This window comes from Mesoplodon mirus, assembly GCF_964341445.2.
Source record: "Mesoplodon mirus genome assembly, chromosome: 15".
NCBI lineage: Eukaryota > Metazoa > Chordata > Mammalia > Artiodactyla > Ziphiidae > Mesoplodon > Mesoplodon mirus.
This window is the reverse complement of record NC_138991.1, coordinates 746795-774735: the sequence shown is the minus strand read 5'-3', so window position 1 is coordinate 774735 and position 27941 is coordinate 746795. Positions and strand designations below refer to the sequence as shown.

At 56.3% G+C, this 27941-nt stretch overlaps 1 protein-coding gene across 2 annotated transcripts; it reads right to left on the bottom strand.

Annotated features, from left to right (window-relative positions):
- Window positions 1–902: 902 nt before the first annotated feature.
- On the bottom strand, window positions 903–26614 carry GMEB2 (glucocorticoid modulatory element binding protein 2). 2 transcript variants are annotated; one of them, XM_082600321.1, is made up of 10 exons: window positions 26564–26614; window positions 17392–17556; window positions 16928–17025; window positions 16246–16373; window positions 10572–10675; window positions 8011–8168; window positions 6112–6183; window positions 4454–4591; window positions 4042–4164; window positions 903–3527 (listed from the first exon to the last, which is right to left on the bottom strand). In XM_082600321.1, the coding sequence occupies exons 2-10, from the start codon at window positions 17520–17522 to the stop codon at window positions 2869–2871; spliced, it is 1611 nt and encodes a 536-aa protein (XP_082456447.1). In that variant the 5' UTR covers window positions 17523–17556; window positions 26564–26614; the 3' UTR covers window positions 903–2868. The 2 variants fall into 2 exon arrangements, with proteins under 2 accessions (XP_082456447.1, XP_082456448.1); XM_082600322.1 differs by lacking the exon at window positions 26564–26614 and adding an exon at window positions 25580–25639.
- Between the last annotated feature and the right edge of the window lie 1327 nt (window positions 26615–27941).

The window sequence follows — 27941 nt, the reverse complement described above, 5'->3', positions numbered from 1 at the left end:
TGCAGAGCTTCCCCAAACACCTCGGCCACGGCCACGGGCGAGGAGGACCCTGCGGCGTGGCCAGGGGCTTTCCTCCTGAGGAGTGGCGATGGGGGATGGTGGTCACGTGACCCCTAGAAAGGGCTGCGTGGAGATGCAAGAGACCGAAGACACAGAGGGACCCATAGCCTCTGCAAGGACCAGCCTAGGTGGTCAGCTCAGTCAGCAACTGCAGCTTCCGATCAGGACCAACCAGAGAGCCAATGTGTCCCCCAAACTGGTCGTGAAGGATGCCCCCTTGCCAGCCCCCTCCAGCGAACAACACCGGCTTCCCTACCCCCACAGGCCTCCCCAGCGGCAGCACCGCCCCGAGGTGAGCCCCCTGCCCGTTCTCTGGCAGGGCTTGACGGCGATGACCCTGGGGCAGAGAATGGGTGCTGGGGACGACGGGCAGGAAGACCCCAGCCCTGGACGCTGGCAGGAGCCTCCGACCCGGACGTCCAGGGAGCCCCATTCCCACACCGGCCCTGCACCCGCTCCGGACAAGCGGCTCAACCTCTACCACGTGGAGGGGTCATCAGGCCATGGCCCATCAGCGCGGCAGCCCACGTTTGATTCCAGGACCCAGAGGCCTCACCGCTGCCCGTGAGCAGTTAAGCCCGACCACCCTCACGTGTGAGAACACAGAGCACAGCCCACTGGCCGTGGTCTGCTGGTCGTGGTGACTCCAGGCAAGTCCACTGCACATGGGGGAGATCCAAGGCCAGACGCTCGACCTCAGGGCAGCAGAAGGGCTGTAGGCCCCTGGACCACCCTCTCCAGAGCAGGCTGGGGAGCGGGCAGGCACCGCCCCCAGGGGGCGCGTCCCCATGTCACCCACCCCCTCACAGCCTTTCATCACCAGACACACACACAAGTTATGAAAAACGTTTTTATTTTAAATCAAAGTACCAAGCAGATACTTGCAAAACAACATACAAAGTAGAACTCAGATGCCTCCCTTCCCCAGGCTGCCTCCGAGCCCCACAGATTCGGTTCTACCTTCCCAGACGCCCGAGCCGGGACAGCCTGCACGCGCCCGGTGGGTGGAAGGGGGAAGTGGTGGGTGGCGACAGCGAGATGGCCCGACCCCACAGTGGGCTGAAGTTTCCTGGAGGACAGTGGGCCCCTCCCCACACCCCAGGCTCAGGGCCCGCCAGGCGCCGGTGTCCGCAGGAGCAGCTGTCGCTGGCTTCCGTCCGTGTGGCTCTGAAACCCACTTTCCCCCTGGTGCCACGTGTCCTGCGGGCGGGGCGGCTTCCGAGAGGTGGCAGGTCTGACCGGAGAGGCTCCAAGCACAAGCCGCCCGGTTCCACTCACGACACGTTCTGATACGGTCTGAGCCGGACTCGGGACGGGCTGGGCGCCTTGTCCGCGGGCTCCCACTGCACGTGTATCAGAGACGCGCCTGGAAGAGGAGCGTGTAGCAAACAGGGAAGTGACATCGCGCTGACACCAGCAGGCCCGAGACAACGGCCAACCAGACGTGACGGAAACAAAACAGCCTCGGTGCTTGATGCGGGGCGAGGGCGCTGAGGTGGGGTCCGGGCCACCTGACAGACGGAAGGACGGATGGATGGATGGACGGAGCCCAGTTCCCTTCAAAGTGCGAGGCGGGCAGTGGCTTCTCTCTGGGTCTCCACAGGTGACAGACAGGAGGCCCAGGGTGCCCGTGGGGACCCTCTGCTGCAGTGGCTCAAGGCCTGCAGGAAGGCTCCTCCCTGCTCTTCCTCCTGAGTCCACAACCAGAAGACCAGAGGGCCGGCTGGCCCACGGATATCCTTCCCGCGAGCATCTGGGTGCCCCCACCTCACCCAGCACTGGCCCCGAACGCCCTGGGGCACCAGTGTTGGCCGGTGGGGTGCAGCCCGCCTCCAGGAGAGGGCCCCACCAGCACGCTGAACACAGGGGATCACGAGCCCTGATCTGAGGCGCGTCCCAACTGGGAGTGAACCCTCCAGAGCCCCTGCTTGTTCCTTCCACGCGCCCTCCTCAGGCCAAAGCCGCAGGGGACACCCACCATCTCGCTCCCCTGGGGGCCCTTCCGACAGTCCCTGTGTACAAAACACTCTGGAACCCAGAACAGATTGGGAAGCCTAGGCACTCAGCGTCGTTTAGGTTGAAAGCACTATAAACCTGACTCTTCCTAGAAGCCTACTAAGGAGTTCACTTAAAAATACCCCCAGAGCGTGTGCGATGGCCCCTGAGCCCCTGAGCAACTGCCAGGCAGGAGTGGGGGCGGGGTGCCCCGCTCTGGCCTGTGTTGCTCAGGCCCCTCGGCCCCTCTGGCCAGGCAGGTGCCCCGGGGTCTGCACGCCGACCCCTGGGTGCCCTGCAGCACCACCGATACCTGTTCCAGAGATGGGAGAACAGGGTGCTGGCCACGCTGAACCTACAGAAAACTGTGGGAAGAAACCAAATCCATAGGATCCATGGGTTTCCACACTTGGGGACGGTTCCCAAGACATGTGTTAGTAACGGCCGACCCCAGCCGGCGGGCCGAGGCCCCGCTCCCTGCCCTGCTTCTGCTGCCAGCTGCACCTGGGCCCCCTTGGCCTCCCCGACCTGGCTCCTGACCAAGGCCCCACATGTAAACAGTATTAATAAGCAACAGATGGAAAAATATATTTCCCAAGAAAACAGGGGAGGAGGCTCAGAACCCGGAGACCCGTGTCTCAGGCTGCCGCCATGTCCCTCTCCTCTCCTCTCCGTCTGTTTTGGCGTTTCCTCTCTTTGGTTCAGCAGCCCCGTGTGGCCCGCCGGGTGCCAGCGCTGTGCTCCCGGCCAGCCACGGCCTGAGGAGAGGTGGCCAGCCCTGTGCCCACGAGGGGCCTTGCCTTCTGCCGACGGCTACTTGTGCTCGTGGCCCTCCGCCATGGCGGCCACCTCGATGGTGGCCGTGTGCTCCTCGGGTCCCGGGGCGGCCACGGCGCTCTCAACAGCTCCCGTGGGCACTGTCACAATGGTGCTGCCCCCCGGTGAAACCTGGGCCACGTTCTGCAGGGTGGGGCCCAGGCCGGGCAGGGTGAGCAGCTGCAGCGGGCTCACCACCTTGACCACAGTGCTGCCGTCCTGCATGGCGGCTGTGCTCAGGACCGTGAGGCTGGACGCGTCCGGGTGGATCTCCACCGTGCTGGGGAAGGTGGTGCCCGAGGAGGCCAGCACCGTGTAGCCCCCAAGCAGCGGTGAAGCGGGGGAGCTTGCCGGAGCAGCCTGGGGCATGGCCTTGCCCAGCATGGGGGAGGGCAGGGTGGACACCACTTTGCCCAGCGGCACGCTGGTGAGCTGGGAGACGGGCACACCGGGGGTCAGGGCGATCTGGGCGGACTGGGCGAGCACCTGCGAGGCAATGGCGGCTGGCCCGGACGTGGCCCTTGCAAGCCGGGGCCGCTTCACAGGCGGGGGCAGGGAGACAGGCGTCAGCGTCATGAGCACGTTGCTGAGGTGCTGCGACTTGTGCTTGAGCTCCTTGGCCCGACGGCGGTGCTCGTCACACTGCTGCTCCAGGGCTGCGGGGACAGCGACAGGGCGTGACTGCGGGGCACAGCGGGCACCCACAACCTGCCCTGGCCAGGGCCTGCGCTGACTTGGGGCCTGACCCGCATGTCCTCAGAGTGAGGCTCCGTCCTGTCCCCCACGGCCCTTGCAGTGACACTCTCTGTGGGGCTGCTCTGATGGGGACCCACTGCTCTGAGGAAGCAGAAGAGTCACATCCTGAGCAGCTGCCTTGCGCTGCCCGACGTGGGGACAGGACTTCCCTGTTCTCTACTGTGTTCCAATCATCCTAGCGCTCACAGGAAATCTGCCTTGGTGACGTATTAAGATACGGAGGGCACAGCACGTAAGCAGCCTGTCTCATGCGTGGCCACAGGCACCTCCCCAGGAAGGCGCCACCTCACAGGCAAACCGCGGGGCCGAGGGTGAATTCACGGGAAGTCTGGCTGGGGTCATCTTGGTGTCACCGAGCCCATGCCCCCGCAGCTCCCGCGCAGCTGTGCGGGTCACAGCGCAAGGCCAGCGCACCTGCCAGGTCGCGGGCGTACTGCTCCCGAGAGCGGTCCATCTGGCACTTGTGGCTGGCCAGCACCTTCTTCACGAGGTCCAGCATGCCGAAGTTCTGCACGATGTTGTTGAGGAGGACGGCGTCTGCAAGGGCAGGGCGAGCACACGGGGAGCACGGGCACCCCACAGCCCCCGGTGAGATGAGGGATGGGGCCCAGCAGGTTCCTGATTCCCGGGCTCAGCTTCGTCCCGGTGGCAAGGAGGGACCTGGTGGGAGCAGGCTAACCGCCCACCCCCGCCGACGCTGGGGCTCAGCTCGGAGCCAGAAGGAGCAGGCTGCACCCATGGCGTCCTGAAGCCGCCCACCACCGCCACCACCACGAGCAGAAGAGGCCTCCGGGCCCACAGACCAGGGCAGGGCAAGGCCGCTCACCTCGGAGCTGCAGAGGAGGGTCCTGGACCCGCTGCTGCAGACCCTTCATGGTCTCCACCAGCTCCTGGTGGAACTCCTGTATGACCTCGTCCAGCAGGCCTGCATCCTTCAGCCCTCGCCAGAAGGCGAACGTGTCATCTGGGAGAGAAGGAGAGGCTCAGAGGTGGGGAGTCCTGCACAGGCAGCCCCACCGCCGGCTCCAACCACACGGAGGACCAGAGAACTGCCAGGGGGACACGGCTCTGAGGGGCAGCTGTGTCCCCCACAGCCATATGCGCAGGGCCCGTGGGTCGGCCCTGCGCTTCCTGCAAGAGGACGGCCCCCGGCGGTCTGCAAAGGCGAAGCCAGCCGCAAATCGGAGCCCCGCCCCAACACACCCCCTGGGTGAAAAGCCGCGGGAAGGCCCCGCCCGCTCCGCGAGACGCCCAGGAAGGCCCCGCCTCCCCACCTTGACAAGTCCTGGGAAGGCCCTGCCCCCGCCCTGAGAAGCCCAGGAAGGCCCCGCCCCTGCCGCGAGACGTCCAGGAAGGCCCCGCCTCCCCACCTTGACAAGCCCCGGGAAGGCCCCGCCCCCACCGTGAGAAGCCCAGGAAGGCCCCGCCCCTGCCGTGAGACGCCCAGGAAAGCCCCGCCTCCCCACCTTGACAAGTCCTGGGAAGGCCCTGCCCCCGCCCTGAGAAGCCCAGGAAGGCCCCGCCCCTGCCGCGAGACGCCCAGGAAGGCCCCGCCTCCCCACCTTGACAAGTCCTGGGAAGGCCCTGCCCCCGCCCTGAGAAGCCCAGGAAGGCCCCGCCCCTGCCGCGAGACGCCCAGGAAAGCCCCGCCTCCCCACCTTGACAAGTCCTGGGAAGGCCCTGCCCCCGCCCTGAGAAGCCCAGGAAGGCCCCGCCCCTGCCGCGAGACGCCCAGGAAGGCCCCGCCTCCCCACCTTGACAAGTCCTGGGAAGGCCCTGCCCCCGCCCTGAGAAGCCCAGGAAGGCCCCGCCCCTGCCGCGAGACGCCCAGGAAGGCCCCGCCTCCCCACCTTGACAAGTCCTGGGAAGGCCCTGCCCCCGCCATGAGAAGCCCAGGAAGGCCCCGCCCCTGCCGTGAGAAGCCCAGGAAGGCCCCGCCTCCCCACCTTGACAAGTCCTGGGAAGGCCCTGCCCCCGCCCTGAGAAGCCCAGGAAGGCCCCGCCCCTGCCGCGAGACGCCCAGGAAGGCCCCGCCTCCCCACCTTGACAAGTCCTGGGAAGGCCCTGTCCCCGCCATGAGAAGCCCAGGAAGGCCCCGCCCGCTCCGCGAGACGCCCAGGAAAGCCCCGCCTCCCCACCTTGACAAGTCCTGGGAAGGCCCTGCCCCCGCCATGAGAAGCCCAGGAAGGCCCCGCCCCTGCCGCGAGACGCCCAGGAAAGCCCCGCCTCCCCACCTTGACAAGTCCTGGGAAGGCCCTGCCCCCGCCCTGAGAAGCCCAGGAAGGCCCCGCCCCTGCCGCGAGAAGCCCAGGAAGGCCCCGCCTCCCCACCTTGACAAGTCCTGGGAAGGCCCTGCCCCCGCCATGAGAAGCCCAGGAAGGCCCCGCCCCTGCCGTGAGAAGCCCAGGAAGGCCCCGCCTCCCCACCTTGACAAGCCCCGGGAAGGCCCCGCCCCCACCGTGAGAAGCCCAGGAAGGCCCGCACCTCCGACGGCTGTGGTCCAGTCCCCAGGGTCCTCACAAGTCTCGATGGTGATAGTGGCAGGAGCCCCATTCACTGCAACCAAGATGAGCCCGGTGAGCCTCACCTGCGACAGGCCAGCATCCCACCCACCACCCACCCCAGCTCTGACTCGCTGCCCCCACCCGCATTTTCACAAAATTGACTGAGGTGCATGAGCACAACAGAGCATACACGTGCCTTGCGTTCTCATTTCACTGTTAAACATGTACAAAGAAGGAGCTGGAACATGCCTCCTCGAACCTGTCCACGTGTCCTCAACATTCTGCTGTCCTTGTCGCGGTCACGAGCTTCTACAGCCTGCTGGCCAGGGGCCACAGGCCAGCCTTCCTGCCTGGCCTGCTCTTGGGGTCTCTGTCTCACTGACACCAAGCGTCCATCTCAGCAGCTACCATGTTTCCATTTTTGTAAATCAGAAGTGGGACTTAGAGATGCAAGCCACCCAAGCTGGTTCACCTCTGACTCTAGTGTCTGCAGGGTCCTGGACACAGTTTGGATTTGGCCATTTGGGGCTTAGAAACAAGCCTGGAAACCTAACCTCTGGGTAAGCTTTCTGACCTCATGCCAGCCTCTTTCACATCTGACAAAGACGTCGTGCTGGGGTTGTTAGATGCCTGAAATAGCTCTTTCTTAGTCTGGGCTGATACAGAGCTTTTAACTCCACGAGAGGCAACTCAGGTGTTCTGAGGACTCTGGCTGGAGACCACCACGGAGGTGAGTTTAAGCAAAGCGACAGACCATCCAAGCCACCCAGGGACAACAGACTTCTAAGAGCTAAACCCCAAAACCCCATGTGGCCTTTACCGGACACGGCGCTCTGACTGGAGCGTCAGCGCCCGGAGCCTTCCTGGAGATCTGTCACTGCGGCCGCCTTTTACAAGGCAGAACAGAGAGTCTGGACCCAATGACCCGGAGGAGGCCCTGTTCCCACGGAAGCCCCCGGCCCACCAGGAGTGCTGTCTCCCTGTGTCTCCTGGGGGCGGGGGCCTTGCCGTGACCCAGCCCCTCCCACACTGTGTAGTGCAGTCCCAGGGCCGGCCCTGACTGCTGGCAGCCTGCGTGTTCCTAGAGCTCCTGGGAGGGACTCCCAAACTGGGCCGGCTGCCAGGCCGTGAAGGTAGGGTGCAGGGACTCATTCGGGGTGAACCCCAGGACCTCACTTTGACCCCGAGCCTCCCTCTCCATCCTCCCAAGTACAGGACAAGGCCCCTCGACCAACCACCGTCTGGTCAGCCATGAGGACAGTCCCTGGCCACACGGCAGCAGGCCCAGACTGACCTGTGGAGCAACAACTTAGGGACAATGCAATTCCCATCACAGGAAAGGTAGCGCCACCGAGTTATCAATGGGCAACATGAACAGGGAACTTGGGACCGGATTTCATGCTAACTTGTTTTAAAAAGAATCTCTGTATTCAAAAATCTGGAAGGAACTCCAGGAAATGTTTAGTCCTTCCACCAGTCAGAGCAACAGATGCCAACACAGAACATCATAAACACATCAACAAATCTCAAGTTGCAGGGAAGTGCACGAGCCGGAACCAAGTGCCACGGGGAGCGGCCCCAGGGCCAGGACAGATGGCAGACCAGGCGTGTGGGGCACTCCCTGAACTGGTCCCAGGTTGGGGTGGGCCCTGGACGTTTGCTCTGTTGTTCTTCATGCTTTTCTCTGCATATGAATCATTGTATTTTATAATAAACATGGCTTAAAAAGAGGACGTACGTCAGTCTTCCCTGTGGATGGAACAGCAGTTCAGCTAGACTTCCTCGGTGAGGAAGGAGGAGGTGGCTGCTGACCCCTGGGGCCTGGGAGGGACAGCTGAGCGGACAGGGAGGCCCCGCCTGTGGCCGGCCCAGCACGTACCGTCGGCCGTGGCGGGCGTGAGCGGGATGTACTCAGCCGGCGTGGGGCTGCCCAGGGACGCACGGGCCCCCGAGAGGTCGATCTTGGTGCTGCGGCAGGTGTTGGAGCAGACCCTGTCGTGCTGGTAGAAGTCCAGCTCCCCGGAGTCCATGATCTTCCTGAGCGGAGGAGGGCGGGGCGTCAGCCGTGGAAGGCCTGCCCCGGGGCGGGCCCACAGCGGTGTGTCTGCGCAGGCAGGCTCCACCGGGGCTCCCGGGCCGGCCTCGCCAACGCCCCAGCACGGCTCTCTCAGCCGGCATGGGCACGCCTGCGTGCGGCTCTGTCCACAGGAAGAGCGACCGCAGTGGCTGCTGCGCCGAGGGAGGTGGCTGTCGAGAGACGCCGGTCGGCACCGAGGGGCCGGGCCTCTGCGAGACGCTCTGCGGCCTGCCAGCCCCGGCGGGGGACTCAGGGCCAACAGAGGTGCTGACGGTGGCACACCCGCCTTGTGCGTGGCCCAAACAGCGAGGCCCTCCGGGAGCACCAGCAGCACCAGCGCCTCTGGGTGCTCGCCGTGTCACCTCCCGGCCTCAGTTTACCAGGACGGCACCACACACACCCTGCCTGCTGGGACGCCCCCAGGCCCTCCCCTCTGGCCTCTCCCAGAGGGCCTGGACTCCAGTTCGGCGCATCTCGACTGGCCCGCCTCAACCCGCGAAGGGATCGGACGGCTCTGGGCTGCCGCCCACCTCGGCCTCGGGGCAGCGTGAACGCGCTGGCTCCAGGGAGTGCGGCAGATGGCACCTCCCGGCGGTGCTCTTCCAATGAAACGGTCACAGCCGCACCACCAGGATACGCCCGGCGGCAGGTGGGGCTGAGAGAGGAAAGAGCTGGGTCGATGGGAGGGTGCAAAGCTGCTCCGGGGGAAGGAAGGGGCTCCCTAGGGAGAGTGACAGGGCTCCCACGGGCTGCAGGCGCCCAGGGCAGCAGACAAGCCCAAGGACAGCAAGACGCCGCTTCCCCTGGGAATAAGCACAGGAAGGAGCAACAAAGCGACCAGATCCCGCCACTCTGGACACCATGAAAAACCATGGCTGTCTCTGGACAGACAGGCAGCAGGGGCCAATTCAGAGGGGCAAGCCGTTACCACCAAAGCAGGAAATGTTAAAACGTGGAAATTAGGCATTAACGTTCCTGGGGGTATAAACACAAAAGCCTAGTCTGTCCTCAGCCTTCTTGGAAGCGGCATCACCCTTCCCGTTTCACAGGTGGAAGGGAGGAGCTCAGAAGGCCACCCGTGACAGGCCACACCCACCAGGGCGGCTGGTGGGACGGGCACCGCAGAGGGCCCTATGGGAGAGCCTGAGCAGGACACTCCAGACACTTGACATTCTTGGAACTGATGTCGGTGTGAAGTAGCAAAGAGCCGGCCTGAAGCTTCCCACCAATTCCTACTCAATTTCAAAGGGAAGACAAAGTGTACAGGGAGAAAGGTGACTAGACACCTCACCAAGACCCCGCCACCGACAAGGGAAGCCGATGGGGCACAGGCCAGCAGGACTGACTCTAAAACCAGGAAGTTGGGGCTCTAGGCCAAGACCCCCTGAGAGCGTCAATGCTACAACTGTCACAAGGTCACAGGAACAGTGCAGCTTCGAGGAGACCAATGCTGCCAGTGAACACAGACAGTCCGGACAGGGCCCTTGCTGGCAGACTGGCCATCCAGAAAGGACAGTGTCTGGACAACTGGACAGACGAATGCACAGCAGCTTAAAGAAGCGCCGGCTCTCAACAGGGACCCGAGTCTGGGGTGATGGCGGGAGGCACACGGGGGCAGGTGCTGCCTCAGGAGGAAGAAGGCTGGCCTGGCCACTGTCCTGATGCGCAGACAGCTTCACAGCCGGTGTCTTCCTGGTGACACAGTCACAGGTGCCTCAGTAAGGGACTGGTGGTGATCAAACCAAGACAGAAAGGGCCTCCCTGGGGGTGCAGTGGTTGGGAATCCGCCTGCCAATGCAGGGGACACGGGTTCGAGCCCTGGTCCAGGAAGATCCCACATGCCGCGGAGCAACTAAGCCCGTGCGCCACAACTACTGAGCCTGAGCTCTAGAGCCTACGAGCCACAACTACTGAGCCCACGCTCCACAACTACTGAGCCCACGCTCCACAACTACTGAAGTCCGCACTACTCCTAGAGCCCGTGCTCCGCAACAAGAGAAGCCACCGCAGTGAGAAGCCCGCGCACCGCAACGAAGAGTAGCCCCTGCTTGCCGCAACTAGAGAAAGCCCAGATGCAGCAACAAAGACCCAATGCAGCCAAAAACAATAAATAAATTTTTTAAAAAAAGCAAGACAGAAACCCCTGCAAGTCTGACAGGGTCACGTGCTGGCAGGGGTGTGGGCGGCCCAGCCCCGGGGACGCTGTCCACAATCCTCATGCAGAAAATGCCCCTCATCTTCAAAACGCAAAACCCAATGAGAAAGCAGTGGCCACAGTGCTCCCCGACATAGGGTCACCGGCCCATCCCTGCCCAGTCCCTCCCGCCGGTCCCCCGCCCCATCCTGTCTCCCGCCCCACCCACCTGAGCATGATGCCGTTCATGCGGATGGCTCGCTTCCAGTCCTTCAGGGTGGACTTGCCGGCCAGGTGCACAAACTCCTTGGGGCTGATGACATGCTCGTCGTACTGTGGAGGGAAGAGCAGAGCGGAATCAGCCCAGAGCCTCCCCACGGCCCTTCCCTCCTGCCTGACACCACCCGCCCCCAGAGCCGGCCTGGGAAAGGGGGTAGACGGCAGGGCAGATGCGGTGGAGCCGTGGGCCAGCTCTCAACCTGACATTCAGGATTCAGGAAAGAATCACCCTGTGAGACGAGCCTGACCCCTGTGCACAGGGGCTGGAGCGGGGAGCTGGCCTCCTCCTGCCCCAGCGGGTAGTCAGACACTGACCCCCAGCAGGGAGGGAGCTAAGTGCTTGGCGCTTCCCCCCAGCCACACACCCAATGCCTGGGACCCAAGGACCCCACACCACTCAGAAAGGCACAGCACTCTCTCCCTCCCTTCAGACAGCAACTGGCAAACCTCCTTATGCATAACTTATTCCACAAATAATGTACACATATGTCACACCAAGTAACAGGAGACACAGTGCACAGGGTCAGCTGTGAATGTCCCTTCAGCCGGCCTGGCCCACCCCTAACGGCAGCCTTCACGGCCCAGGAGCACACGTCCACTTCAAAGTCAGGGAACTGCTCCCCCCCCCTCACAGGTCTGCTAGTTTCCCCCAACAGTGGCCTGAGAAGGTAAAGTATCCTATTCAGTCTTATTAAACAAGAAATTACCGGAACCAAAGAACCAACGTAAAACTGCCCTTACTTAGAAAACAAAGGACTTCCCTGGTGGCACGGAGGTTAAGGATCCGCCTGCCAGTGCAGGGGACATGGGTTCGAGCCCTGGTCCGGGAAGATCCCACGTGCTATGGAGCAACAAAGTCAGTGCACAACAACTACTGAGCCTGCGCTCTAGAGCCTGTGAGCCACAACTACTGAGCCCACATGCCACAACTACTGAAGCCCATGCCTCTAGAGCCCGTGCTCAGCAACAAGAAAAGCCACCGCAATGAGAAGCCCACGCACCTCAATGAAGAGTAGCCCCCGCTCTCTGCACCTAGAGAAAGCCTGCGCACAGCTTTATTTAAAAAAAAAAAGAAAACAAGCAGGCTGGGGATGGGTAAGTCACTGGTCTCAGCAGAGGCAGAAACGAAAGCTCCAACTGTGGCCTGGATGCACAGCTGGACCCTGGCCAGGGTGCCGGCCGTCCCAGGCGTCCCCTTCCCAGGGTTCCCCTTGCCCGGCGGCTGCCTTTCGGGCGCCCTGCAGTCTGTGTCAGGTTGGGCCCAGGTTACCATGCCACTGGAGCAAAAGCACCTCAACTCAGCCACACTTGCTTTGTAGCGCTCCACAGATAGTCATATTCTGCAAATTGGAGGTTCGTGACAACCCCGTTTTGAGCAAGGCTATCGGCACCGTTTTTCAAGAGCAGTTGCTCACTTCCGGTCTGTGTGACACTTTCTGGTAATTCTCGCAATATTTCAAACTTTTTCGTCATTACTATGGTTGTTACGGTGACGTGTGAGCAGTGATCTTTGACGTTACCACTGCCGCTCCGAAAGCCCAGATGACGGCCAGCATTTTTTAGCAATAAAGTACTTTTAAGTTGAGGTATGTACATCGTTTTCAGACATACTGCTGTGACACCATTAACAGGGCACAGTCTAGTGTAAACATAATGTTTACATGTGCGAGGAAACCAAACCGTGTGTGTGACTCTTACTGCGACATGGGCTTTACTGAGGCGGTCTGGAACTGAACCTGCAGCGTCTCCGAGGTCTGCCTGTATCTCCAGTGCACTTGGTCGCGGCAAACGCCACCAGCCTGGGAAGCCCCTCTTGACTGGAAGCAGCTGTCCTAACTGCCTGAGCCCTGCACTCTTTCTCTGAGTCAGGAAGCCACTCATCCACTCAGTCAGCTGGTCGGGAGCCAGGCCTGAGCCTGGGCAGACAGGCAGAGTCAGAGTCGGAGGACCTCACCGGCCACTGCCCGAGCCCAGGAAGTCCACACTGGGCCCGGCCTCTGCCCCCACCACGTGACACCCTCTCTGGCCATCGCCTCTGGCCCTGCCCACACCCGGACGCCGCAGCACCACCTGCCGGCCTGTCTCTCCCTTGCGCCTTGTGCGCACCCCCATCCCGTCTCCCTCTGGGGGACCACGCTCTCCTCTGCTGGTTGGGCAGGTGTGCCCCACTGTCGGTGGGCCAGCTGACCCCACTCACAGCCCTCCCACCACCCCACCACAGAGCGTGCAGAGCCTCCTAGGACGCGCAGCAGCACTGCAGAGCCCATCACCTTAGACTCACTCACCTCCCCCGCTCTCCACGCCTCCAGCCACCTAAAAGCTCCTCTCTGGAACCACTTTCCCTCTGCCTGAAATCATTTCTTAGAATACCTTTACTTACGACTTGCTGGTGGCAAACACAGTTTTGCCTGAAAATGTCTTTGTTTCTCCTAATTTCTGAAGACGATTTCACTGTGTGCAGCCTTCCTCTCCTGGCACAAGGAGACCCGCCCTGCGCCAGTCCCCTGGCTCCCTGGGAGTCTTTAGAGCTCAGCTGCCAGGGGAGTCTTGCTCCACTGCTCTCGTTATTACATCTCTTTTGCTTCTAACTTTTAATTCTGCTGTGATTTCAACCTTATAAAATAACTGCAGGTACAGTCAGAGCCCCAGCGGCCCCTTCCCCAGGCTCGCTCTCCACACAGCGCCCAACTCTAAACGCTTGCGGGGTAGCCACCCTGAGTCCTTCACGCCTATTTTCTGAGAACAAGGTTCCTACATAACCACACACAGCTCTCAACATCAGGAAACTACCATTAATGTATTATTATCTGATCCACAGGCAATATTCCAATTTCACAAACTGTCCCAATAATGGTCTTTGTGGCAACTTTTCTCTGATGCAGGACATGGCCTGATTTCGCGCTGCACTGACCACTGCGTCTTGCCTCCTTGACCCAGAGCAGCTCCTCGGCCTGATGGTGTCTTCCTGACCTCAACATCTGTGAAGCACGCAGGTCAGTGTTTTTGTAGACAAAAATTGTGCCCCTCAGTTTTTGTCTGTCTGACGTTTTCCCAAGTAGAGTCGGGTTGTGGGTTTTTGTCGGGAATGCCACAGAATCCCTGCCCATTCGATCAGAAGGCCGGGATGGAGGCTGGTCCCGATACTGATGCCCAAACGTCATCACATTTAGGGAGTGATCTGCAGGCTTCCCCCTGCCGTTCCTGCTTTGCCTCTGTAAGCAGTACCTCAATGATCGGGGTACCTGGAGACCAAATGTCCGTCATCCAGCTTCCCCTGACTAGTTTCAGCACCCCCTTGTGGCACTCTGGCTCCAGCACCCCTTCTACATTTGTTAGTTGGTGTAAGAGTTTAACCTCTCCCTTGTGTCAATGTAAATAAATAACATGAAATACACTGCAATAAATATGGGCCCATAGATTCTTGTTTTTACTTGAATCATAATCCATAACTATCATTCATTATTCTGATGCTAAAGCGTCCCAGGAGCCAGTGGAAGGTCCTCTGCACTGGCACCCATGTAGATTTTGAAATGTGGCTGGTTTCTTCTTATTCATTCAGTTTAGGATCTGCTACGTCTCTTGAACTCTGGGCTGCTCTCTTTCCTTGGTTACGAACGTTCTCAGACGCTCTCTCCTCTCAGAATTCAGATAGATGCATTAGACTTTCTTGTGCTTCCATTTTCCCTCATGACATTTTGGGGGATCATTGTCTGGATAACTTCTTCACTTCTCTCTTCCATTTCACTAATTATCTCTTCAACTGTGTCTAATGTGCTGTAAAATCCATCCACTTAAGTGTTCAATTTTAATTCTGTTTTTCACTTCTAGTTTTTTTTTTTTAATATTTATTTGGTTGCACTGGGTCTTAGTTGCAGGAGGTGGGCTCCTTAGTTGCAGCTCATGAGCTCCTTAGTTGTGGCATGCAAACTCTTAGTTGCAGCATGCATGTGGGATCTAGTTCCCTGACCAGGGATCAAACCCAGGCCCCCTGCATTTGGAGTCTTATCCACTGTGCCACCAGGGAAGTCCCTCTAGCTTGTTGTTGTTGTTATTTTTAATTAATTTTTGTGTGTGTGTGTGTGTGGCTGTGTTGAGTCTTCATTGCTGTGCATGGGCTTTCTCTAGTTGCGGTGAGCAGGGGCTACTCTTAGTTGCGGTTCACAGGCCTCTCATTGTGGTGGCTTCTCTTGTTGTGGAGCACGGGCTCTAGGCGCTCGGGCTTCAGTAGTTGTGACACGCAGGCTCAGTAGTTGTGGCTCACGGGCTCTAGAGCGCAGGCTCAGTAGTTGTGGTGCACGGGCTTAGTTGCTCTGCGGCATGTGGGATCTTCCTGGACCAGGGCTTGAACCCATGTCCCCTGCATTGGCAGGCAGATTCTTTTTTTTTTTTGGCAGGCAGATTCTTAACCACCGCGCCACCAGGGAAGCCCTCTTTTATTTCTTGAAGTAAATTAAACGTAATTATTTTATATTCTGTGTCTCAAAATTCCAACCTGCAGCATTTGTGGGTCCGATTCTGCTATCTGTGGTTTCTGTGTGCACTCATTCAGGTGCTTTATTTCCTGTGTGCTCAGTGTTTTGTTTTGCTTTACTGTGAGCTGCTCCTTTTCTTGGAACTTTGTCTGTCAAAATCACTTGAAACCTGAGATAAAGATGAGTTCTACCAAAAAGGATTTTTCATTTGCTTTTGTCAGATTCCTGGGGGAGCTGCCAGCCAGGAACAACCTACGACTAAACTCTTAGCTAAAGGTGTTCACACTATACAGGCCACATGTGAATCCTCAAGAGGGTTCTCTCTTCCACCCGGTGCTAAGACATGAGACAGGAGTTTTCCATGCCCTGGGGGATAGAGGGGACGGGGAGTATGTGATTAGCATACTCTCTAACCCCCAACACTGAGGGTAGAGACCTCTGGAAGTAGGAGTATCACAGGGACAATCTCTGCCCCCAACAACACACGCAAGTTGGGAGCCCTGGGCTTCACCTTCTCATCTCCAGCCCCATGAGGCTGAGAAAATCAGTGTCGGGCAAAGGCTCTCAGACAAAAGCCGGGGTTGGCGCTTGGCCTCCCTCTATAATCCACCTTTATTCAGGCCCTGGGCATGACTATTTCGTCCTCTTTTACCAGCTTAAGGAGGTATCTAGAAGATGCGTTACGAAAATATCTTAAGTGGCATTTTTGGCTGTTTTCAGCACAAGGTGAGTCTGGGTACCTAAACCATCGCGTTGCAGAAGGAGCCGACCTCTCCCCTCCGTCTCACTCACGGCTGCTGCTGAGTCTTTGCAAAGCATCCCTCTCGTTCAACCTGCCCAGCAGAGTCACTGCCAATCCCAGCGTCAGCAGAGCTGCCTTCCCAGCCTCTCTCCACAGCTTTGCTCCAGGAACAGAGCATCTCTGCCCTGAGGCTCTCCGTGTGCCCCAGCGACAATCCTGTCTGTCCCTGAAGGCTCCTTCCTTCTCCTCTGCTCTCCCAAGCACGGGATTTCTGCCTTCTGAACTGCCCCCACAGGTCACACCCCCTGCTGTAGGGGTCTTCTTTTGTTTGCTTCACAGCTGCGGTACTGGGGGCCCCTCCCTGCAGCCCGGCACGCAGGCCTGTGCTCTGGTTGCACCAGAACCCTCACCTGAACACACTTCACATTGATGCCGGGGCACACAAACTTCCTCCAGATCAGGTTGGCTCTGCTGTCCCCGCAGGTGATGGGGTACACGATCTCGGCCTCCAGGCTCTCCTCCTCTTCAGCCATCTTCACTTCTCACCAGGTGTGTCGACAGGGAAAGGGGCAACATAGAAAATCAGTTACAACTTCTCCAAAGCACTTCCCGCAGAAGCACAACATTAACTACCAACCTAGAAACCAGAAACTAAAATCCAGGAGGGACTGAGACAGGACCAAGGTGGGCGGGGACATTTCTCATCAGCCCGAAATAAAGAGCCGCTGAAGGAAACAAACATTACCTGGCACAATTCCAGAGAAAACCTATTCTTAACATTTGGAAGAGCTCTGAGGCCTTCAGTGTTAGGCAACAGGAAAAGACCAAAGGTGATAAATCATCTTCACTGCCACTCACTGACAGCTACACTAAGTAGAACCGCAAAACCAAGCTCTCCCCGCCAGCCACAGGCCAAGGCCACACCTGGAGACCCTGGAGCCAGGGCCTCTGTGGCGCCACCTCTGAAGAAGAGCCCACAGGGGAGCCTCAGGAGCCTCTGACTGGCCCCCTACTGATGGGAGGACCGTCCCCTCGGAAAAGCCACCTCCAGAGTTGCCTGCGGGCGCTGCCACGAGAAGGCAGGCTCCCTACCTAGCACGGCCTCCTTGAGCTGCGAGGACGCTGTGAACGCGGCTGCAGCAGCTGCCGCGGCGTCTTCCGTCTCCATGTTACCCTCCGTCAGGTCACTCCTGGAACAGAGGGGAGAAAGGACACGTTAACGCCCGCAACGACAGCCGGCCCCGCGCTCTGCTCCCACTTCTGCCCGACCTTCCAGTCCAGCCCGAGGTCAGGGCGCGGCAGGCTCAGGGCCACGCGCTGCCTGTCACCGCGCTGCTGACCCCACAGGCGTTGCTCCTTGGCTTCCCTTGGAAAACCCAGTTCCTAACTGGCCCTACTGTGTTCTTGTCAGAGGAGAAGTTACCGTGCGCTTAGGGACACGAAGCTGTGACCTTGGTGTCGGGAGAAGAGTCAGGGAAGCGTTACTCGCTCCTGGCCGGGTGGCGGCTCCGCGTCCCCTGGCGCCCCCTGCCCCCAGGCCGGGTGCCCATCCTCACCCGTGCGGGCCCAGGTTGGTGGTGACCAGCACGGTCTTCACCTCCTCCACGCCGCTGCCATCCGCCGCCGTATCGGGCGTCGTCACCACCACCACCTCCTCCATGTGGACGCTCACGTCGGGGGTGGCCATGGCTCAGCGGACAGGAGGCGCCAGGGCACCGGGCCTGCAGTGCAACAGGGGGGCACAGGGTCTGCATGGGGACCTCGCTACCTTCTGACAGAAGCAATGCAAGAGAAGCGCTCTTCCAGGGCCTCGGGCTCTGGCAAGGATGGAGTGAGCACTGAGAAAGGAAGCCCTGGAAGAATCTCGGAGCCATGACAGGCCTGAAAGCCCACTGGTCACCTGCGGGGGACGGGGAAGGAACCAGAATGTGGGCAGACACTTCTGGAGGTGGGTCCCACGCCCTGAACTCAGGGCTGTGCACAGAAAGCCCGCGGAGGGACTTTCCTGGCGGTCCAGTGGTTAAGACTCTGTGCTTCTACTGCAGAAGGCATGGGTTCGATCCCTGGTCGGGGAACTAAGATCCCGCGTGCTGAAGCACGACCCAAAAACAGACAAAAGAAAGCCCTTGGAGATGAATCCTGTCTCTGGTCTGGGGGACCCTCCCAGGCATTATTTTGTCTTCACTGGCTCTGCCCTCCAGCAAGCCCCAGGGCCTCTAAACTCCATGACAGTCACGGCCAGGCAGGCACCGAAAACTCCGGGGACCCAGAGGCACCCCACTGCTCTCCTGCTCTCCATCCTGTGGCGCTTGGCTCAGGGCAGACCAGGTACTGATGCATCGTAGCACAGAGGACACGTAAGAGACCTGGCTTTTAGCCAAAGCACAAGGAAGGGGGTTCTGGGGGTCAGAGAGTATGCAGGAGACTGCGGAGAGGAGGGAGGCAGAAAGGGCCTGCCCCCAGCTGTGCGCGAAGGCCTGGGTCCCTCCTCACCTGTCCGCGTGTGGACCTGACCCTAAATGGCAAAAACCAAAGATGTCGAGGACCGACCTCCAGGATCGACCCCCACCCAGGTTTCAGACTGGCCTTGGGTGGCACCTATGGGACAGATCCAGAGAACACTGCACAGGCTGGAAGGCTGAACTGACTCAGGACCACGCCCGCCCAGAGGGGGCTCAGAACCCACAAGCCAGGTCCATTTCCTGCTACAACAAAATGCTCCATCCTCCACGGGGTTTAAACAAGAGCCAGAATCTCACAACACAATATTCAACGTATCCAGAATATGATCCAGAATTATCTAACACACAAAGAACCAGGAAAGTCTGACCAATTCTCAAGGGAAAAATTATACAAGAGAAGCCCATACAAGGTGACCACTGGAATCCACAGTGACCTCAGAGCTGCGGGCGCTCCTGCTTCACAAGTGGAGCCAGCCGTCCTTGAAAGGGCTGCCGCAGGAACCGAAGTCACAGCCAAGCGGAAATTTGAAAATTAAAAAATGTAATAACAGAAATAAAAAAATCTACCAGGTGGGCTCAATATCAGAATGGAGATGAGAGAGGAAAGAGATACAGCAATGAAAATAAAGATAGATCAGTACAAATGATCTAATCTGAACAACAGAAAGAAGATAGAAAAACAAAATGAACAGAGCTTCAGGGAATGCAGAACAATATAAAAAGTTGGCCATCTGTATCACCAGAGTCCCAGAAGGAAAGAAGGAAAAAGTGTGATGCTAAAAAAACTCTGAAAAAATAATAGCTGAACACTTCCCAAATGTAGTGAAAAATATAAACTTACACATCAAGAAGCTCAACAAACCTCACAAAGGATAAACTCAAAGAAATCTACACCCAGAACATAATCAAACTGCCGAAAACTAACAACAATGTTAAGAACATTCCAAAAGCAAAAGGTATGTATTTCCACATGAGAACAACAATTTGAAGGCCTGTGGGACTCTCTCCTCAGAACCACAGAGCCCGAGGCAGGGACATTTTTAACGTGCTGAAAGAAAAGAACCTCGGCCCAGGATTCTGCAACAGTGAGAAGATCCTTTAGAAATGAAGGCACAATAAAGACATTTTCAGATAAAGGAAAATTAAGAGAACTGGCCACAATCAGACCTAATGCAGTACTTCAGACAGAAGGAAATTACAGCAGAGGGAAGCCTGGAACTTCAGGAATGAAGGAAGGCAACCGAAGTGGTGAGTATCTGGATAAACACAATAAATGGTTGTTCCCTTCGGTTCTTTAGGCGTGTCTGACAGCTGAAAGCAAACATTCAACCCTGCTGGTGGGACTCAGTGTGCACAAACATAGACCACCTCCAGCTTCAAAGGGGATGGTGCCAGGGCCTACACGGTGGTCCCGCTTCTCTATCCCTCTGAAGGGGGAGAACACTGTTCTAAGCAGACAGAAAACTCAAGTCCTTCAACATGTGAATGGGGGAGCAAACTGCATATTCCATGGAATGACCTCTGGAAGGTCATCCAGAGACGAAAGAAGTGAGGTAGGAAGCCACAAAAAGACACGGCGGGGACTTCCCTGGTGGCACAGTGGTTAAGAATCTGCCTGCCAGGCTTCCCCAGTGGCGCAGTGGTTGAGAATCCGCCTGCCGATGCAGAGGACATGGGTTCGTGCCCCGGTCCGGGAAGATCCCACATGCCACGGAGAGGCTGGGCCCGTGAGCCATGGCCGCTGAGCCTGCGCGTCCGGAGCCTGTGCTCTGCAACGGGAGAGGCCATAATAGTGAGAGGCCCGTGTACCGCAAAAAAAAAAAAAAAAAAAAAAAAAAAGAATCCGCCTGCCAATGCAGGGGACACGGGTTCGAGCCCTGGTCCAGGAAGATCCCACATGCCATGGAGCAGCTAAGCCCGTGTGCCACAACTACGGAGCCTGCGCTCTAGAGCCCACAAGCCACAACTACTGAGCCCACGTGCCAAAACTACTGAAGCCCACATGCCTAGAGCCCGTGCTCCGCAACAAGAGAAGCCACCGCAATGAGAAGCCCGTGCACCGCAACGAAGAGTAGCCCCTGCTCACCATAACTAGAGAAAGCCCACGCGCAGCAACAAAGACCCAACGCAGCCATAAATAAATAAATTTATTTATTTATTTAAAAAAAGACACGGCAGACCCTTAAATGCACACTGTGAAGTCACAGAAGCCAGCCTGAAGAGACCAGTGGTTGCCAGAGGGTTGGGGGGGGGTGGGCAGGAGGATGAATAGGCGAAGCACAGAGGATGTTTAGGGCAGTGAAACTACTCTGTGTGATACTGTCGTGGTGGATATTCACCATCACGCATCTGTCAAAACCCACGGGATGTACACCACCAAGGGGGCACCCCAAGGTAAACTATGGGCTTTGGATGGTTCTGATGTGTCAATGTAGGTTCATTCTTCGTAAAAAAACATACCCTCTGTTGAGTGATTTCATTGATAGGGGAAGCCATGCACGTGTGGGGGCAGGGAGTACATGGGAAGTCTCTAGAACTCTTTCTCAATTTTGTTGTAAACCTGAAAGTGCTCTGAAAACTTAAGTCTTAATTAAAAAATATAAAAATAAAACATACACTGTACAACACCAAAAGTGAACCCCAATGTAAACTAAAGACTCTGGCTGATGACGGGTCAACTGGGGTTTGTGATTGTACAAACATACTACTCTGGTGAGGATGTTAGTGCTGCGGGAGGCTGGGAAGGGGGCACATGGGAACTCTGGGGGCTCCTGCTCAACTGTGCTGTGAACATAAACCTGCCCCCAAATGAAGTATGTATATTACAATACAGCGAACAGAGAATATAGCGGAAAATGCAAAGACAAGCTATAGGTGGAAGAAAATGCTTGCAAATTGCCATGTCTGACAAAGAACTTGCATGCAGAATATACAAAGAACTCAACAACAACACAATTTAAAAGCAGGCAGGAGTGGGGCCTTCCCTGGTGGTCCAGTGGTTAATAATCCGCCTTCCAATGCAGGGGACGCGGGTTTGAGCCCTGGTCAGGGAACTTAGGATCCCACATGCCACAGAGCAACTAAGCCTGCACGACGCAACTAAGACCCGACGCAGCCAAATAAACAAATACATTTTTAAAATAAATAAATGAAAGTAGGCAGAAGGTTTGAGCAGACACTTCACCAAAAGAGAAGTCCAAATAAGCACACAGAGGGACTTCCCTGGTGGTCCCGTGGTTAAGACTCTGCAGTCCCAGTGCAGGGGGCCTGGGTTTGATCCCTGGTCAGGGAACTAGAGCCCGCACGCCGCAACTAAAGGAGCCCGCACGCCGCAACTAAAGGAGCCCGCACGCCGCAACTAAAGGAGCCCGCACGCCGCAACTAAAGGAGCCCGCACGCCGCAACTAAAGGAGCCCGCACGCCGCAACTAAAAGACCCAGTGCAGCCGAATAAATAAATAAGTAAATAAATATTAAAAAACAGTAAACACACAGAAAGATGCTCGACATCATTAACCCACAGGAAAATGCAAACTAAAACCATAACGATACTACCACACCTATTAGAACAGCTTAAAAAGCTGGCGATACAAAGACTGTGAGGATGTGCAGCAACTGGAACTCTCACACACAGCTGCTCGGTGCGGCCACTCTGAAAAGGGTCTGGATGTTTCTCAGAAGGCTACATGTACTCTTATTACATGACCCAGCAACCCCACTCCTAAGTATCTGCCCCACAGAAACGAAGACCTGGGTTTCTTTCAAAACCTGTACACACAATTCTATGACAGCTTTATTCATAACTGTCAGAAACTGGAAACAACTCAAATGACCTTCAATAGATGAAAAGAGAAACAAACCTTACAGAAGAATACTCCTCAGCAATAAAAATAAATAAATAAATAAGCTACTTGATATGTGCAACAAGCTGGATGGATCTCCAGAGAATCATGCTGAGGGGGTTACACACGCAGACCCTGGAGGTATCAGCCACCACAATAAAGTGAATGTCACCATAAAGTGAGGCACATGACATTTTCCGTTTCTCAGTGCATATAAAAGTTATATCTACACTATATTATAGTCTATTATGTGTACAATAGCATTATGCCTAAAAATGACATACATATCTTAATGAAAAAATAATTTATTGCTAAAAAATACTAACCACCATCTGAGCCCTCAGAGTCTTAGTAGTGACATCAAAGATCACGGATCACAGATCACTGTAACAAACATATTAATAATGCAAGAGTTTCAAAAATTCCGAGAATTACCAAAATGTGACACAGAGACCCAAACTGAACAAATGTTGTTGGAAAAATGGAGCTGATAGACTTGCGCGACGCAAGGTTGTCACGAACCTTCAATTTGTAAAAAATACAGTATCTGCGAAGCACAAAAAGTGAAGCCCAATAAAACAAGGTGGGCCTGTAGGCTGTATGAGTCCACTTACATGACATTTTGGAAAAGACAAAACTCTAGTGATAAGAGAACAAATCATTGGTGCCAGGGGCTGGGGGAGGAGGATGAGGCATAAAAGGACAGCACAAGGGAGATTCTGGGGGTGATGGGATTGTTCTGTATTCCGATCATGGGGGCAGCTACATGATGAATCTATACAGGTGTTAAACTCATACAACTGTACACCAAACAACCATAAAAGTTTACCATTTGCGAATCTTTTAAAAAAATTAAATTGGCCAAAAAAAAAGCTACTGTATCCTGGCATATATGGTCAACTGATTTTTGCCAAGGGTGCCAAGACCATTCAATGGGGAATGGGGACAGTCTCATCCATATGTGGAGCTGGGACAACTGGACATCTGCAGGCAAAAGAATGAGGCTGGACCCTTACACCACAGACAAAAATTAACATAAAATGGATCAAAGTTCCAAACGTAAGAGCAAATACTGTAAAACCCTTAGAAGAAAACACAGGGGAAAATCTTCCTGACACTGGATTTGGCAAAGATTTCTTTTTCTTTTCCTTCTTTTTTTCGTTTTTTTTGGCCGCACCAGCACAGCTTGTGGGATGTTAGTTTCCTGCCCAGGGATGGAACCCAGGCCCTCAGCAGTGAGAGCGCAGAGTCCTAACCACTGGACCATCAGGGAGTTCCCTGGCAATGATTTCTTGAATATGACACCAAAAGCACAGGCAAAAAAAGAAAAAACAGGTAAATTAGACTCCGTTAACATTAAAAACTATTGTGCATCAAAGGACACTCTCAGGAGGCCGAAAAGACAACCTACACACTGGAAGAAAGTGCCTGCAAAGCATGTGTCTGCCAAGGGATTCACATCCAGGATACAGCTCAACAAGAACAAAACAACTTAAACCGTGGGCAAAGGACTCAGAGTAGACATTTCTCCGAAGGAAATATGCAAATAACCTGTACGCCATTGAAAAGATGCCCAACCACCCTAATCACTAGGGAAACGCACACAAAAGCCACAAGGAGGTACCACTTCACACCCATCAGGATGGTTATTATAAACAAACACACGCAAAGTACACGTGGTCAGGACGCGGAGAAGCTGGGAACACGGTGCAGCACTAGCTGACAAGCACAACGGTGCAGCCGCTGTGGGAATCAGCCTGGCAGTTTCTCAAAAAGCTACATGTAGGGGGGCTTCCCTGGCGGCCCAGCAGTTAAGACTCCGCGGTTCCACTGCAGGGGGCATGGGTTCAATCCCTGGTTGGGGAAGTAAGATTCTGCAAGCCGCACATTGGCCAAAAAAAAAAGACCACTTTAAAATCGGCCTTAAAGTAACATTGCTCCGTGGTGCTTGGCTCTCACCGAGGTACCACTGCTTCACCGGGTGGACTCCAAGGGGGCCAGAAAGCCACGCTTGAGCTCAAAGCTGCAGAAAGGCAGGGACCCACCCTATGGGCGGCTGTCCTCACCCACATCTCGAAACCGCACAGAGCGCTAAGCAGTGGGAACACACAAACCGGAATTCCTGCCTCTCCAATATCAAGTTTTCAAAATTCTTCTTTCCCAATTAACCTTGAGGTAAAGAAGATAGGAGGAAGTATTTCTAAAGTAGCATTCTTAGGCATAAATATACAAAAACAGGACAAAAATGTGAGTGTGCGGTCAGTACATTGGATTCAGATCTGACTTTCCGTGTCTTCCAAATAATCACAAATATTTTCTTTTGATAAAAATACCACTAGAAACATAGCAGAAGTCACAAAGCAGTGGCCCATGGACACAACTTTTTTTAATATATATTTATTTATCTATCTTGGCTGCGCAGGGTCTTAGTTGCAGCACGCCTGATCTTCATTGCAGCATGCGGGATCTTTAGTTGTGGCATGCAAATTCTTAGTTGCAGCATTCATGCGGGATCTAGTTCCCTGACCAGGGATCGAACTCAGGCCCCCTGCATTGGGAGCACAGTCTTACCCACTGGACCACCAGGGAAGTCCCAGCACAATTTCTTTGATTCTCACTGTGTTTCAAATTTTTTAATTAGTTGCCAGCTTTTTCAAATTTTACAGGGTTCACATTTTAAAAATCCAGATTTCCGGCTTCTCTTGAAAAATGTCACAAGAATTCATCTCTAGAGGTGGTCCCCCTAGTCCTGCATTTCCTTGAGAATCTGGGCTTCCTGGCCCTGCCCTCCTGTGGGGCGAGGGGGGCGCAATGCACTAGCTGACCAGTCTCGACCACACCCTGCGTCACACCCAGCCAGGACGCACCCGGCTCTTAAGTGTATGATGTATATGTACAAATCCCCGCCCCACCCCCCGTCCAGTATGTCTTCCCAAAGTTTTACACTTCCTACAAAGAAACAATTTTTGAACAGTTTGCTTAATTTATCTTGTTATATTTGGAATTTATTTAATCCATTTGGTTTTACCCTAAACGGACTGACCTACACTGTGGTACACTGTTGGTGGGAATGTAAATTGGTGCAGCCACTATGAAAACAGTACCCAGGTTCCTCAAAAGACTAAAAATAGAACTACCATGTGTTCAGCAACCCCACTTCTGGGTGTATATCGGAAGGAAAACAAATCAGGATACCCAAGAGACACCTGTGCCCCATGTTCACTGCAGCGTTATTTACAATAGCCAAGATGTGGAAGCAACCTAAATGCCCACGGACAGATGAGTGAATAAAAATTTGGTATACACATACAATGAAATATAACTTAGCCTTAAAAAAAAAAAAAGGAAATTTTGCCATTTGTGACAACGTGGATGGATGTAGAGATCATTCTAAGGGAAATAAGCCAGACACAGGACAAAATACTACATGCTACCACTTACATGAGGACTCTCTAATAGTCAAACGCGGAGAAGCAGACAGTGGAACGGTGGTTGCCAGGAGCTGGTGGAGGGGGAATGGGACACATCAAAAAGTACAAAGCTTCACTTATGCGAAATGACTAAGTCCTAGAGGTCTAAGTTACAGCATAGGGCCTATGGTTAACAATATCGTACTGTATACTTAAAATTTTGCTAGTTCAGCGTTCTTATCACAAACTAATAAGAGCGGGAATAAACTTCTGGAGGCGATTGACAGGTTAATAGCATAGATTGTGGTTTTATGGGTGCACACTTAACTCATCAAGTTATATACTTCAGTTATGCACAGATTTTTGTAAGTTAAAAAAGACTGATGTAACTGAAACTGTATTTGCAGTGTTAGCAAAGAAAGAAAACGTTGATTCACTGGAAGTGTCGCTCGACTACATGAACTATAAAGTTAAATATGTAACAGGTCATTACTGGCAATGGACCCATATTGATTGGTTCCTACCACGGGGTTCAAGCAAATACGGGTCTCACTAAAGGGTTGCACGCACGCGGCCCCCAAGGGAAAGGGGGGGCATTCACCAGGCACCCACGAGAGGGGCTGTATCCACAAGGCCCCCAAGGGAGAGGGGCATCCGCGCGGCCCCCACGGGAAGGGCGGGGATTATCCACGCGGCCCCCAGGGAAGGGGAGAATTCACGCGGTCCCACGGTAAGGGGGGGTATCCACGCGGCCCTCTCCACGCAGCCCCGCCTAGGGCCCTCCCCGGCACCCGCCGCCCGCGGCCCGCCGCCTTCCGGCAAGATGGAAGCCGCGCCGCCGCCGACGCGCCTGACGCGGGCCCGTGACGCCCGTGACGCCCGCCGCGCGCCGCCGCCCCTCCCCCGCTCCCCTCCCCCCGCCGTAACGTCCTGACGCTCCGCAGGGACCCCTGACTGGACGGCGGCGCGCGGCGGAGCGAGAGGCCTCGCCACAGGGGGGGCGGCGGGCGCTTACCTGGGCCGCGGCCGGGCCTGCGCGGGCGCCAGCGGGCGGGCGGCGGCGGCGGCGGCGGCTGCGGCGGCGGCGGCCGCGGGCTCCGCTCCTTGTTGGGGATTCGGCGGCGGCGGCGGCGGCGGCGGCCCGGGCGCGCGCTTCCTAGTGACGCAGGCGGCGGGGCCGCGCACGCACGGGCAAGGGCGAGCCCGGATATTTATTTGGCGCTCGGCCGGGAAGCGGGAGGTGCCGAGAAATAAGTCCCGGCTGGGCCCGACGCGCGTGCGCGCGGGCGAGGGCAGGGCCGGAGGTGGGTGCTTCGGCTCCTTGCTGGGCGGGTGCTCCGCGACCCGCCCGCTGGCTCAGCTGCCGGGACTGGCGGACACACCTGCTCGGCGCGGACTTCCCGGGTAGAGGGTGCGTAGGGGGACGCGCTTAGGGTTGGCGAGAAAGGTGAGTGACCTGCCCGCGTGTGCAAAGGGTCTCCCCAGAGGCAGGCGGGAGGGCTGCCCCGGGAGTCGTACAGTCCGAATCCTGCGATTATCATGGCTTATTTTTGTAGCAAGCGTTAAAAACGGCTTTGAACATCCTCACTTCTGGATCCGCGCGGCTCCCCCCAGTGTTCCTGTGTCGGCCCCCAGCCGCGCTGTCCTGTGCTGGCCCCCAGCCGCGCTGTCCTGTGCTGTAGTCACTGGCCACGTGTGCTCATTTCAATTTACGTTAACAAGTTAAAATTCAGTTCCTGCGCAATCACAGAGGCATTAAAAGACACCCTGATGAAGGGTTAGGAACGACTTGAAAACTCTCTTTTTTAATGGCTGGAGTGCAAAGTCCCTGCGTTTTCCAGAACGTGAGAAGGTTAGCATCACTCAGCTTTCCTGGAGTTCCTTTGACTTGGGAGCGAGTACAAACAGGCCTTGCTGTTTGATTGAAAGGTGCAGTGGGGGCCCAGGGGGTGGTGAGTGGGGTCACCTGCCCTGCCCAGGCCGGGGCACTTGTGAGGCATCCTGTTCCTGCCCCAGGACTCCTGGAGGAAGCGCTGCAGCCGTGGTGGGGTTGGGCACATCCCCACATCTCCCTGTTCTCTGTCTCCCCACCTGCACCCGGCAGTCAGGGGGACCCAGAGGGTGGCTGAGGCTGGCTGTTCTCAGACCAGGGAAGGCACGTGCGAAGTCTCCTCGTGTGTGGTGTCACTGCTCTGGCTGCTGTCAGCTGCAGGAGACTCGGGTGCCCAGTGAAAGGCTGCGGGGTCTGCGGATGCTCCCTGTCGGGAGACAGAGAAGACAGAAAACAAATGCCTTCTTTAGGACCAAGCCGTGAACCTGTGTTCATACGTAGGTAGGAAGACTACTGAAGGCCATTTCCCAGACTGGGAAGTTTCAAGCAAACTTCATTTCAG

Excerpts from the sequence above, each read along its gene's own strand:
- GMEB2 (XM_082600321.1), bottom strand. The coding sequence starts at position 17,522 with ATGGCCACCCCCGACGTGAGCGTCCACATGGAGGAGGTGGTGGTGGTG. Across the intron at positions 4,592-6,111 it reads CTGGACCACAGCCGTCGGAG|ATGACACGTTCGCCTTCTGG; the intron begins GTGCGGGCCTTC and ends CTTCTCTCCCAG. Across the intron at positions 4,165-4,453 it reads CCCTCCTCTGCAGCTCCGAG|ACGCCGTCCTCCTCAACAAC; the intron begins GTGAGCGGCCTT and ends CTGCCCTTGCAG.